Raw genomic sequence first — 13,461 nt, 5'->3', positions numbered from 1 at the left:
CTTGAGTTTTAATTAAATAATTTCTCAATTAAATTACTTAACCGATCTTTAATATATTTTTATATGAACTTCGTTAATCTTTATATCTCATCCTTATGGACTTGATTTACGAAAATGAGATTCCAAAATCACATTTTTGGACACCACATGAAATTAAGTTGTTACATTAAAGTCTATCTATAAGATGAGGGTATTAAGAAATTTAAACACTATACAATCTTATCCTTTAGGAGTACAATATTTACCCTGATAAAATACAAGTTGGTGGAGTGTTTACACTGGACCACCAAAGTTTTAAGTAGATGAATATCTCCATATATTCCACGAATTAGGTCAGTTTAAGTAGGTTAAATAAGCCCTATTTAATCATTTGACCTTTTATGGGCAATTCCGTGTGCATTCGTTATAGGCTTTGGTCTACTGCTCGTGACTCAAGCTAGTGCTTAAGTTTTTATTTGTCCTAATTTGATAACTACATTTGCCTTTAATGTTTAATTTAGTACACAAACCAATCATGTGGAATAAAAAACATTTAACATATACTCCAGTAAAAAAAATATAGATGCTTAATTGAGAGAAAAAAAAATCTCAAATACCAAATTGAATATTAAAATTAAGATTTAATAATTAATTAAGATAAAAAATTAAAATTAAATTAAACATTAAAGTTAAAATCAACTATTAGCCCAAAAAGGGGATAAAATTACCATCCGGTGTACTTGAATTTTATTACAAGCATTTCATATCATGGGGATATTTCAAAGCTAACGTGGCATAATCTCCTGCATCGGTGGATTATCTCTCGCTCATTGTTTTTAGTTTTATTACTTACTTTTTGTGTTTAATTTTGTTGAGTTTTTCAGTCACTTAATTTCTCCATTTTTTTTTTTTAACTTTCAGAAGAACAAATCTTCAAATTCTCCACCAAATCAGAACCGATAAAGTCAATGGCATCGTCAACATCAAAGCTGGCGTTTCGTATAGCACTGGCGGTTCTCCTCCTCTTGGCTCTCTTCTACGTCGGCCGTCCGCTTTACTGGAAGATCTCCGCCACCGTCCACGACATCCGCCACAACAAACAAACCGTTCAAGAAGGCAAAATTAAAACTAGCAATTAGAATCCCTTCTTTCTCTAATTCTTTCATTCGTTTCTGATTTTATACTTTTTCTTAATATGATCTGTGAAAAAAACAAACCCATTTTTTTAAATTCTTAATTTTGTTTGAAATGATGATTTAATCTATACATTTGATTACTGATAAAAAAAAACCCAGTTCTGTAATCCCCTTCTTCCTCTAATTATTTCATTGGTTTCTGATTTTATGCTTTTTTTCCCATTAAATTATGATCTGTGTAAAAAACAATTTGTTTTTTTAAAATATTAATAGTTCTTTAAATAATAAATTAATGCACTGAGATTGTTAATTTGTTTTTATTTTTGCAGGTATTTCACAGATAATGCTGGAGGCTCAGAGATCAGTGGGGTGGTTTAATGACGAATCAGACTCAGGAATCCATGAAAATCGTGGTAAGCAAGCTTCAAGGAGATTGAAATTTAGGGTTTTGTGATGGGAGTCCCCCCTTTTGATTCTTATGTTAATTAATGGAGTTTTATCTCATAATTTTAATAAGTTTAGTTTGATTTAGCTCTTCTTATTAGAATTTTTTTGTTGATGTTTTAGATTGGAAATGGGTTTTTTTAGAGGAAAATGTGAGAGTTTTGATGTTGAATTATTATAGTTTTACTGCAGTTAATGCATATGGGATTTGAATATGGAAATTTTGTTCTGAATTTCAGTTAAAACTTCACGAATTAAGTTATTTTGCTTTTATATATGTTTTTAGTTTTTTTTTTAAATATATAATAGTTTAGTGTAAGCTATAAAAATTTTCACTCAATTATTAGTGTTTAGGGTTTGGTCATTAGGTTTAAAATTTCTATTTTAGTTGCTAATGTTATAGAAATTTATTATTTCGGTCACCAGTTAAATCTTTTTTATTGATATTATAATAAATTTAGCCCTCCAATATTTATAGATTCTATCAGTTTGGCTTTAATTTTAGAAATTTTAGAAATCTAACCCTCAACTGTACACATTTTACTAATTTAGTCTTGATTCTTAAATATTAGAAAATTTAAAAATTTTAAAAAAGATTTAAAAGTTTATTTTTCGATAAAAATACATAAGCTTTTATAAAAATACATATAAACCTATAAAAATATTAATAAATAAATTAATACTTATTTTTTAATTTTTCTAACATGAAATTTATTTATTAAAATAATAATACATAAATAAAACAATTTAAGGGAAAAACTCATGAATCATGTTTAGGTTGGGTTAGATGCAACCTTAGGGTGGGCAAAATTGGGGATAGACAAGAGAAGATGAAGTCTTAGATATTTAGTAGGTGCCAGTACTTCAACAACATACTCCTAATAAGAAGTTACGATGATAGAGGATATGAAAATTGAAGAATTCGGAGTAAGGATTATTGGTGTCGTTAGTTGTGGGCGAAAGCGGTCCTCAATGCTTGACAAATTTGGTGAAGATTACGGAACAATATCAAACATATAATAAATAAATTATTATTTATAAAATAAAACTAAAAAAAAAAGAAGGAAATGTTTGAATTTAGTTCAAGTTTTGTTTGTGATTTCTAAAATTTATTTTATTTATACAAAATTTTTAATAAATAAATTTCAAGTTAGAAAAAAAATGGGTATTCATTTATTTATAATTTTGTATTTATTTTTATAAAATTTATGTATTTTTTTAAACAAAATGAAGTTTTAAATATTTTTTTATTTTTAAAGTTTTAATTTTTAAGAATCAAAATTAAATTGATAGAATTTGTAAAGTTGATTAAATTTTTTGAAGTTTTTAGAATTAAAACTAAATTGATAGAATTTGTAAACATTGAAGGGTTAAATTTGTTATTATGCCAATAAAAACGGTTTTTATTAGTGATTTAATGGATAGGTGATTAAAATATTAAATTACAATAATGTTAGTGATTAAAATAGAAAATTTTAAACTTGTGTGACTAAAACAGAAGCATGCTCATAGTTGAGTGCTCATAGTTGAGTGGCTGTTTTTATAGTTTATCCAATAATTTATTAGTTTTTTTTTTGTTAAAATTCAAAGAGATAATTGCACTACACATCCCCAAGCTATGACTCTCATTTTAAATTGGTCCTCAACCTTCAAAGCATTCTAATACATCCATAAACTATTGATGTTATATTCATCAAGTCCTTCCATTATTGAAATTATCAAGGTTTTCAGAATCGAATTGGTGGTCGAACCGATCAGGTCATTGGTTCGCTGGTCAGATTGGTTCATTTGGTTCGATTATATAAATTATTAAAACATTTATAAAAAATAAAAATATTAAAAATTCGATTTGATCGGTCCAGCAAGTTTTTTTTTTCCTAATTTAACCAATTTGTTCTGGTTTTTGGGTCAAACGATTCAATGCTCTTCTCCAGATCAATACCTCAGTTAGTTCTTGATTCAATCATGTTCAAACAACTTTGGAAATCACTAATTTAGAATGACACATAAAATCTTATATAACATAATTTAAAACAAAAATTTTAAAAGAAAAGTAAAATGTTGTTGCATAATTTTTAAAATTTAAAATGAAAAATAAAATAAAATCAAAGAAAAAGAGAATGTGAATAATAATTTTTGTAAAAGCTTTAAAAATCTCTAAATCATTATTTTTACAATACTTTTTTTTAATTTTCATTTTAAATCGTGACATCTTATTTAACAGTTAAATTAATAATTTTAATAACGAAAAGACCTTATTAATATAATATCGATAATTTAATAATATAATTAAAATATTTTAAAATTTGAGAACTGAGTCGTAATTTAAATATGTTTGGTTGAATTAACTCAAATTGAAATGCAAATATTTTATAGATTAATATTAAAGATGATGTAATCTGAAATCTTAGAATGAGATTTATTGTGTTTAATGAATATGGAATTTGAATATGGAAAATTTGTTATGAATTTCAGTTGAACTTCACGAATCAAGTTATTTTATTTTTTTAAAAAAGTATTACAATATAAATATATGTTCAAATAATTATAATGTAACACCCCTAACCGTATCCGTCGTTGAAATAGGGTTACAGAGCATTACCGAAATTTACAAATCAAATACAGATATTTCATAACATTTAACATTCATGTCATATATTATTCATAAAGTCCCTTATATGAGCCCTCGAGGCTCAAAATATGCATTAGAAACAAGTCGGGACTAAATCGGGTACTCAGAGAACTTTTTCGCGAAATTTTAAAATTTTTCCTGGGTGCAGGGGCACACGCCTGTGTGGTCAGGCCGTGTGGGCATTCGAAATGGGGCACATGGCCATATCCCAGCCCGTGTAACTCTCTGACTTGGGTCACATGCTCGTGTGTTAGGCCGTGTGTAGGTGCAGGGGTCACACAGCCAAGCCATACGCCCGTGTGTCAGGCCGTATGAAAAATATTGAGCATTTTGTTTTGAATTTTAATGATGTAGGGGACACACGCCCATGTGCTAGGCCGTGTGTCACACACAACTAAGACACACACCCGTGTCTCTGCTTGTGTAGGCAAAGTAACGCCATTTACTAGCCATATTTCTCACCCAAACTTGTCTTCTACCTACAATAACACTTAAATACATTCACAAACCATATCAAAGCACTTAAAACTAACCAAAATCATGTCTTAAACTTGACATATTACACATACAACCAATGTGCTTTTAGGCACCCTAATAGACAATTTATTATTATGTCATTCCAAAACTTATACTTACCTAGATACCAAATGCATATATGCATAATCAAATTCATACTTCAAACATGATAATACCATATATATCAAAACATGACCATTACAAGCCATTCTAATAGCTAATTACAACCAAAACATTTATATGCCAACATTGGCCAAGATAACCTATACATGCCATTATAACCAAAGTTAATTTACTAAATATACCGAGATTGGTTGATGGATAGTGTGATGATATCTCCGCCAAGTTTTCAACCCAACGAGCCTCTGAATTACTATAGAACAGAGGAAAAATAAAACAGAGTAAGCATTTTATGCTTAGTAAGTTCGTATAACGGGAAATCAACTTACCAATCATTTACATTTAAAGTAAGCATGCAAAATTCATCCAAAAAAAAATTGGCAATTTGCGTAAACACATATAACCTCAAGAAACATGTTAGTCATGTACTTCATGTGAACATTAAGAAACAAGGATGAGCTCATCATGTAACAATTTTCATGTACATATGTTTTCCACATCATATATTCATATAACATATACATTTCCATAATAATTTATCTCACATTCAGATTATCCCATGTCCGAACTTTTCCCGTTGAATTTATTAGAAATATCGATGGATACACAGGTAGTACACTTGAAGTGTACAAATTGTAATCCGTCAATTCATATTCAGGAGTGCTCATTAGAGCACATAATCGGGAAGCCCTCTCTTGAGCCTTATAAGGGGAAACTCATGTGAGCCATGTAATTGGAAGCTTATCCTGGCTATATAACGAGAAGCTCATAAGAGCCTTAATCAGGAAGCTCATGTGAGCCAATAAAAGGTAGCTCCAAAGAACCATTAATTGGGAAACTCCAGATCATATATCAAGAAGTTCAAGCGAGTTATATCGGGAAGCTCTGGAGAGCCATAAATCAGGAAGCTCACAAAGGAAGCTCATGAAGAGTCATATATCAGGACGCTCATAAGAGTTGCGGTGGGTCTACAACACATACAAGATCACAACCGATAGGGATGCTTCGAAGAGCTATTAACGGGAAGCTCGCAAGAACCACATAACGGGAAACTCGAGAGGGCTAATAACGGGACACTCTTTCGTGTTGTGGTGTGTTCGCAACATATGCAGGACCAAAACTAATTCGGGAACCCTGTGTCCATCGAATTTCATCTATTCAAACAGAACTTAACGTTTATCGGGCTTTGTCAGATGTGTAATCAATTTCATATCAATAACAATAACACAATTTCACATACACAACATTCAATTCAAACATATAAATATACAATTTAGTTACACGAACCTACATTGACAAATGTTCATGAATTGTAATCTACTAATCCGACACTTTTTCTTTTCCACGATCTAACTTCGTATTTGATTTATCTGGATCTATACGAATAAATTTAACATCAATTTAATACAGTTCATATTCAATTCAATCCAATTTACATCTTGGTCAAAATTATTATTTTGCCCCTATACTTTTTTAAGTAATTTTGATTTCGTCCCTAGGCTCGAAAAATAAAATTTATGTTGTTTAATCCTTATTCCAAGCCTAGCTGATTTATACATATCACAATAGCAGCCCCTGTATTTCATAAAATTCAAAATTTTTTCATGAATTTTACAATTTTACAATTTAGTCCCTAAATCACAATTTCATCAAAATTCACTTTACAAAAGTTGTTTATCTATCAACAACATTTCATTTTCTACCATAAATTTCATAATTCATGCATATTCATCTACGGAAAAACCCTAATAATTTGATAATTTTACAAATTAATCCCCGAGATAGTTAAATTAAGCTTTTACGATCTCAGAAACATAAAAATTACTAAAAACGAGACAAGAATGCTTACCCAATTAAGCCAAATAAACTTTCTTGAGTTCTCTTCTCTTAGCTAGAGTTTCCATGTATTTAATTTGGGAAAGATGATATAAAATGATTAAATTTGTTATTTAATTAAAATATCATCTAATATTATTTCATCTTTCCAATTTAGTCATTTTCTTTATTTAATTTTCCATGGATGACTCATCATACTTATCTACGAACTCCTCTTAATTGTCTATTTTCCATATAAGGACCTCAAATTTTGAATTCCATAGCTATTTGATACTTATAGCTACTAGAATTCAACTTTTGCATTTTATGCAATTTGGTCCTTTTATCAATTAAACATGTAATCGGTAAAATTTTCTTGATGAAATTTTTATATGATATTCCTATCATACGGTAGATTATAAAATAATATTAAAATAATTTTTCTTCTGGACTCAGATTTGTGGTCCCGAAACCACTGTTTCGATTTCACTAAAAACGGGCTGTTACTTATAAGTATTAAACTATTACAACATAAATGGATTTTTCGATTAAGTAAAATGTAGAATCAAATTATTATATCACAAATGGATTAATAACTTGGAACAATCTGAATTATAACTAGAAAATTAGACTAAAACCGCACATGAAAGCAGAACATGATGGGTACTCAAAGACTCACTCGTATAATTTCACATAATAAGTCTCGAGCCAATATACTTAAGATCAGGGCTTTTTTCCAAAAGTTATTTATTTTTATATATGTTTTTAGTTAATTTTTTTGCAAATATATAGTAGCATGTCGAATATTATTAGTGTTTCTTTTTCTCAAATTCAAATGTTATTAGTCTAACATTAGAGATGTTATAATCTGAATGTTATGATTAGATATATGATTTTTTTTATATCATACAATATTGAGAGAGGGATGGGTGGATCCAGTTTGAATTCGTATTCGGTTTAGAAATAGTTTTTATTGCATAGTGAAAAATTAAAAAAATTTTAAAACTAAGTGGTTGTGTTATTTATAGCAATAAACCCTAACAAAAAATAATACTTGTGCTTTGAGTTAGATAGTTCTAAACGTTTAGTGGCTTTAACCAAATTGGCTTCTCTGCTAATCTCGAACTCCGGTTTACTTAAAGTGTGGGTTTTAATTTTACGAATAAATTCCAGAAAATGAAAACTTTAATTAATATTTAGTGGAATATTAATTTTCTCAAGAGTTAGAAACCGAAAGATGAACTCTCGCAAAATATAGTATTTATTTGAAAAAATAAATCACATTAGATTTTGATAGAGTATTAACTATTAGGAGGTATCTATTTGACCTAACTAATAATCTCTATCTATAGAGAAGAATACAAGAGTCTCAATTGAACGAGGGTGAATAAATAATATTATTTTAATATAAAATACAAACAATCCCATTTAAGGATACATAGTGGCGACAGGTACACCCTATGAACATTAGGGTTGTCGCCTTTTGCTGTGTAGATGGGTCTCTAAGCCTGTCTCACGTATCAGGTATTGATTATCTGTGTCATCTGATCTTTAAATCAGCTCATAATTTTATCAACCTAATAATTATTTTTCTATTCTAAAAATATTGTTTATTTATTTAATTAAAATAAATTTAGTTAATTTCCTAATTAAATTATTTTCTCAATCCAATTATAATTATGTTAAAGTCATGATAACTTAATTGTAATAGAATCTATGAGAAAATTAATTTTATTAACTTGTTCACCAAGATCATGATGACTAATTAAATTTTTACTTCTAACTTTAATTATTTAATTGAAAATAATTAAATAATAATTTAAATAAATTAATTTAATATTTAAGTCATCTCTTACATAGACGAGAAAGCGCATTCACTACGGATAATGATACATGCGATCTATTTCTCTAATTTGTCGTTTTCATTCATTCATGTTGATTCTATTGCAAACCGTACAGAGTCGTACCAAGGTAACATAGAGACTGATTAGACATATATAATTAGGGCTTAAATAATTTGTAATTAAGTTTTAATTTATTTAGTCATGAAATCATTTCACTAAAATACCACCATGACTGAGCTCTCTTTGTTATATACCATTATGAAAGCTACTTATCAAGTGTTCGTCCAATGACCTTGTCATATATGTGTTACCCTTATAGGATATCTTTAATTTGTTTGAGTTAAATCCATTTACCCAATATGATCCTATTTTATCTCATAGTAATCATTACATCTTCCTTAATGAAAAAAACTAATTACTGACAAATAGAAATTAAATCATTCGTCCTAGAAAAATAACTTGTGGCCACATTACTTTTCCATCTATCATATACCAGCATTTAGCTCTATTACCAATTGAACTCAAACTTTCAATACATCAAAATATACAAGTCATGCATACATAATCACCACTTTCTAAGAATTGAGGTAAGTCACACTATGAACATCACAATAGAATAAATTCATAAACATACCTAGGATTTATTCTACCTGGGTCCTGTCTGATGTACTATCAGTCTAGACAATCACATCTTTGTCTCTATCTTTTGGGAGTCATCCACTTCAATACCCAAGACAAGTTATCTCCCTACTTGAATTGATAGACTACATAATAGTCTTTTAATTAAATTACTCAGTTTTGATTAGGCTATGGACCATTTAGATTATCTACTAATATAAGTTACCTTCTCGCATTACGATCTAACTACATAATACAACTTAATATTAATTAAATGTTAGATAATCAATGAGCTAATTTACTTACATTTTACTTTGTGTGCAAAAACTATTGAGGATATTATACAAAAAATATTAATGAGAATAATAGGATTTTATTAAATCATTCTGTTTGAAAAATTACAAGTACACTTGATGATATCACAACACTATGGGCATTAGATCCCAACACAAAGGACACCTCGTCGCACCCCTAGAAGCCACCTCACTTGCACCTAGTGGAAAGAGCTAGTCGAAACACTTACTATAAGTTTTTAGGATGTGGAACATGAGGCACTTAAAGATATGTTATCTATCAACCCATCCCAGGATGTGGAATCTGAGGCACTTAAAGAGACGTTATTTGTAAAGCTCCTCTTCGTTTAAGCATGTAAGCTCATGTATGTTCATAGAAATAGGAAAGATAATTATTAGGTGTGTGTTGCATAATTTGTAAGTACGGTAATATGGCTGCAACATGAATAACCATTTATCAGAGCAACTCTTTGTTGGAAAAATTGATTAAGAAAATAGTGAACGTTTGCACAATGGACGTTTAAATTTTTTTCTTAAATTGTGCTATTTATAGTAGTAAACCCTAAACCAAATTATTACTTTGCTTTTTGTGAGACGATATAAGTTATTTTATGGCTTTCTACCAAACGAACTTCTTTTATATCCTCGAGCCGTAGATTGTTTTGAGCGTAGACTCAATCAACACAAACCAAATGTACAAAATGAAAGCATTAATTAAATTTTAGTGGGAAAGTAAATTTTCTCTCAATGAGAAACCAAAAAACTTTAGGCTTTTTAAAAAATAGATTTATTATTATAAATAAAATTACCACTATTTTCTAACAGATTAATGGCATTTTATTTTTTGTTAATTAGGTCATCCCTTAGTTATAAAAAATCAATACAAGAGATTTATTTGAACAAAGGGTAATTTAAAAAAATAATATTTTAATAGGAAATACAGTTTTCTTATTTAGGAACCCTAAGTGTGGCAGCTCACCTTGTTGAACACTAGGGTTTGTCTTTGTTGAGAAATGTGCCCATATTGTAGCAAAAATGTAATTATTTTCTATTTATTTGAACGATTAATAAATAAATAAAGTTAATTTCACATTTCACTATTATGTCTTTTGTATTTATGTCTTTTATATTTTGCATGCATAGCAAAATTGTGACAAGCAAATATTAGCTCATTGATTGTCTAAAGTTCAAACTGAAGATAAGTGGCATTGTAAAAAACATTTACATTGCGAGAAAGACAACTTACTTCAGTAGATAATCTAAATGAGTCTGTAATCTCGTAAAAAAATTAAAGTGAGTATTTGATTCAAATAATGAGAAGGATTATTATGTCGTCTACAATTGTAATTGGGGAGATGACTAGTCTTAGCTATCGGAGTAGTTGACTCCACGAGTAGAGACATAGATGTATTTATTGGTAGAATGATACATTGGATTGGGCCTAAGATGAATTAATTCTGAATCCGTTTGTGAATTAATTCACTTGTGACGTTATGGTGATTTACCTAAATCTTGAGTTAGTCACTGACCATGCGTATGCAACTCAAGTGCTTTGATATAAGTGAAGGCTTATACTCTAAAAATGATCGAGCCCATAGCCGGTATGTTGGGTACATGACTTGTGTATGGCATGGCTTTACTAGCAACAGTGGAATTCATAGCTCAATTAAAGAGTTAATTATATCCTCTCATTGGTATTGTATGAATTGATAAATATGGAAAGTGGGTATGGGTTGCTTGTTCTTGAATGAACAATTTATCACAACCATTTGTTGGCAGTGATCATTTTAATCATTAAGAAGACACAATGGTGACAATGAGATAAAATATGATTGTATTGAGTGAACGGATTTAACTCAAATGAATCAAGGATATTATATGAGAGTAACACACACATGACGATGTCATTGGACAAAGTAGTTGGATGAATTGCTTTCGTAAAGAGTATACAATAAAGAGTTTTCAATCATGGTACTTCTTGTGGACTGACTCCATGATTAAGTAATTGCGAATTATCGGAATGACATTTCTAGACATAATTGCAATCACTAGAGTCTAATTGTATATGTCCGATTGGTCCCTCCTGCTAGCTCAACCAAAGCTCGATTAGACTGCATTTGAATCAAAAGTAAATTCTACGACTTTGGGGATAATCTAATTGAGTTGATTTATTCGATGTAGAATTAAATTAGGTGGTCATGAGAATTGTTCAACTAGAGAATTTTATTAAAGAATTTTCTTAAAAAATTAATTTAAAAAATCTAAGTGAATTTTTTTGAAAAATTAGTTTTGATTAAGTAAAATTAAATTAATCAAATCAATTAAAATTAATATGATATTTTTGAAAGTTACTTTTCAAGTTAGACAATTGGTCTAATGGGTAATTGAACTTGAAAATTGGATCTGAAATCATAAATTGGATTTAGGTACCCAAAACTGAGACCAATATCCAAAAATTGGTCGAACCGGGCTCGGTATGTGAAATCAAGCTCACGATACAATCGATGGCTGACTCGATCGGTCGGGTCGTCATTGACCCGGACCGAACCGATAACAGTCGAACCGGCTCGGGGTGCCATAAGGGTGTCGCATCTGCATCACCGGACACGGCGGTGCCGGTGGTTGGGACGATGGTGTCCCAGTGGCCGGTGATGGTTGGCCATTGGTGGTTGAGCAGTGGAAGGGTTACACTCCTATTGGGACTCTACCAGAGAATTTGATTTCAGATTAATTATTCCAAAAATAATATTATTTTAAAAGTTTAATATTAAATTTAATTTAATACTTATTTCAATAGTATTTTATTAATTTAATATTAAAGTGATTATCTTAATATTAAATTAAATTTAATGTTTATCTTGTAGATAAATATTCTATTATTTTAATAAGATTTAATAAAGAATTTAATCTAATATTTATCAAGATAAATATTAGATTAAATTTAATATTAAAGTTAATTATAATTGAACTCTCTAAACTCTAAATATTAGATTAAATTTAATATTAAAGTTAATTATAATTGAACTCTCTAAACTCTCTTTATATAAAGGGAGCATTGGGTCATTATTTACACACAATTGAATTCAAGATAAAATTGTAGAGAGAAAATTCTCTGAAGAGATTATTCTAGAAAATTTCTAGAGAGATTTTTTTGATTTACAACTTGACATAAAAGTTTAGAGAAATAGAAAAATTACTCCACTGGTAATTTTTGTGAAAATTTTTTTGATTTGAAGCGAGCCCATACTTGGCAGACGTGAGCTTGAGGATAGCAGAGAAGACTACTCGATCGAAGCACTCATCCTAGACGAATTGAAAAGGTGCAATTTTGATTAAGTGTTTATTATTTTAGATATCACAACCAAGATTTTGTTTTGAAAAAAAAATTAAAACTCTGATTTTTTCCTAAATTTATCTTTCGCTACGTTTTCCAAATCTTTTTTTTTCTAGCAGTCTCTCCTTTCATATGGGATGGGCTTGTTAGACCCGTCTCATGTACTGGAAACAATTATATATGTTATCTAGATTTTTAACCCACACTTAATTTGACCAATATAGTAATTGTTTTCTATTTTTTAAAAAATATTAATTAATTTATCCTATTAAATTAGTTTTTCAAACCAATTAGAATTCCATTAAAACCATAGCAACTTTAACATATATAAAATTTACGAGGAAATATATTTAATTACCCTACTCAATAAAACTATGGTGGTTAATTAATTTAATTTTTACTTTGAACTTCAATTATTTAATTATAACTAATTAAATAATAATTCAAAGAAATTAATTCAATTTTTAAGTCATCTTTTATACTTAGCGAGAAAACACATTCACTGTGGATAGTGATAGATGTTATTTATTTCTCTTAATCTTCGTTTCATTTATTCCAAATTATCGATTCTAGATAGCAATTCGTTTTGAGTTATGTCAAGTTAGCATAGCACCGGTTGTACATATATAATTAGGACTCAAATTATTTTTAATTAAGTTTGACTCTTCGTTTGTTAATTACAATTTATTTAACAATTGAGTCATTCCATGAAAGCATCTTAAAAAATGAT

The 13,461-nt window shown here is 29.1% G+C and overlaps 1 protein-coding gene across 2 annotated transcripts; it reads left to right on the top strand.

Annotated features, from left to right (window-relative positions):
* The first annotated feature begins 713 nt into the window (after positions 1-713).
* LOC107891876 (uncharacterized) lies at positions 714-1,774 on the top strand. 2 transcript variants are annotated; one of them, XM_016816805.2, is made up of 3 exons: positions 714-790; positions 901-1,095; positions 1,445-1,774. In XM_016816805.2, the coding sequence occupies exons 2-3, from the start codon at positions 948-950 to the stop codon at positions 1,567-1,569; spliced, it is 273 nt and encodes a 90-aa protein (XP_016672294.1). In that variant the 5' UTR covers positions 714-790; positions 901-947; the 3' UTR covers positions 1,570-1,774. The 2 variants fall into 2 exon arrangements, with proteins under 2 accessions (XP_016672294.1, XP_016672293.1); XM_016816804.2 differs by lacking the exon at positions 714-790 and having other exon boundaries at positions 845-1,095.
* The last annotated feature ends 11,687 nt before the right edge of the window (positions 1,775-13,461 follow it).

This window comes from Gossypium hirsutum, chromosome D09 (assembly GCF_007990345.1).
Source record: "Gossypium hirsutum isolate 1008001.06 chromosome D09, Gossypium_hirsutum_v2.1, whole genome shotgun sequence".
In the NCBI taxonomy this organism is placed as follows: domain Eukaryota; kingdom Viridiplantae; phylum Streptophyta; class Magnoliopsida; order Malvales; family Malvaceae; genus Gossypium; species Gossypium hirsutum.
This window is presented reverse-complemented; position numbering and strand designations above follow the sequence as displayed.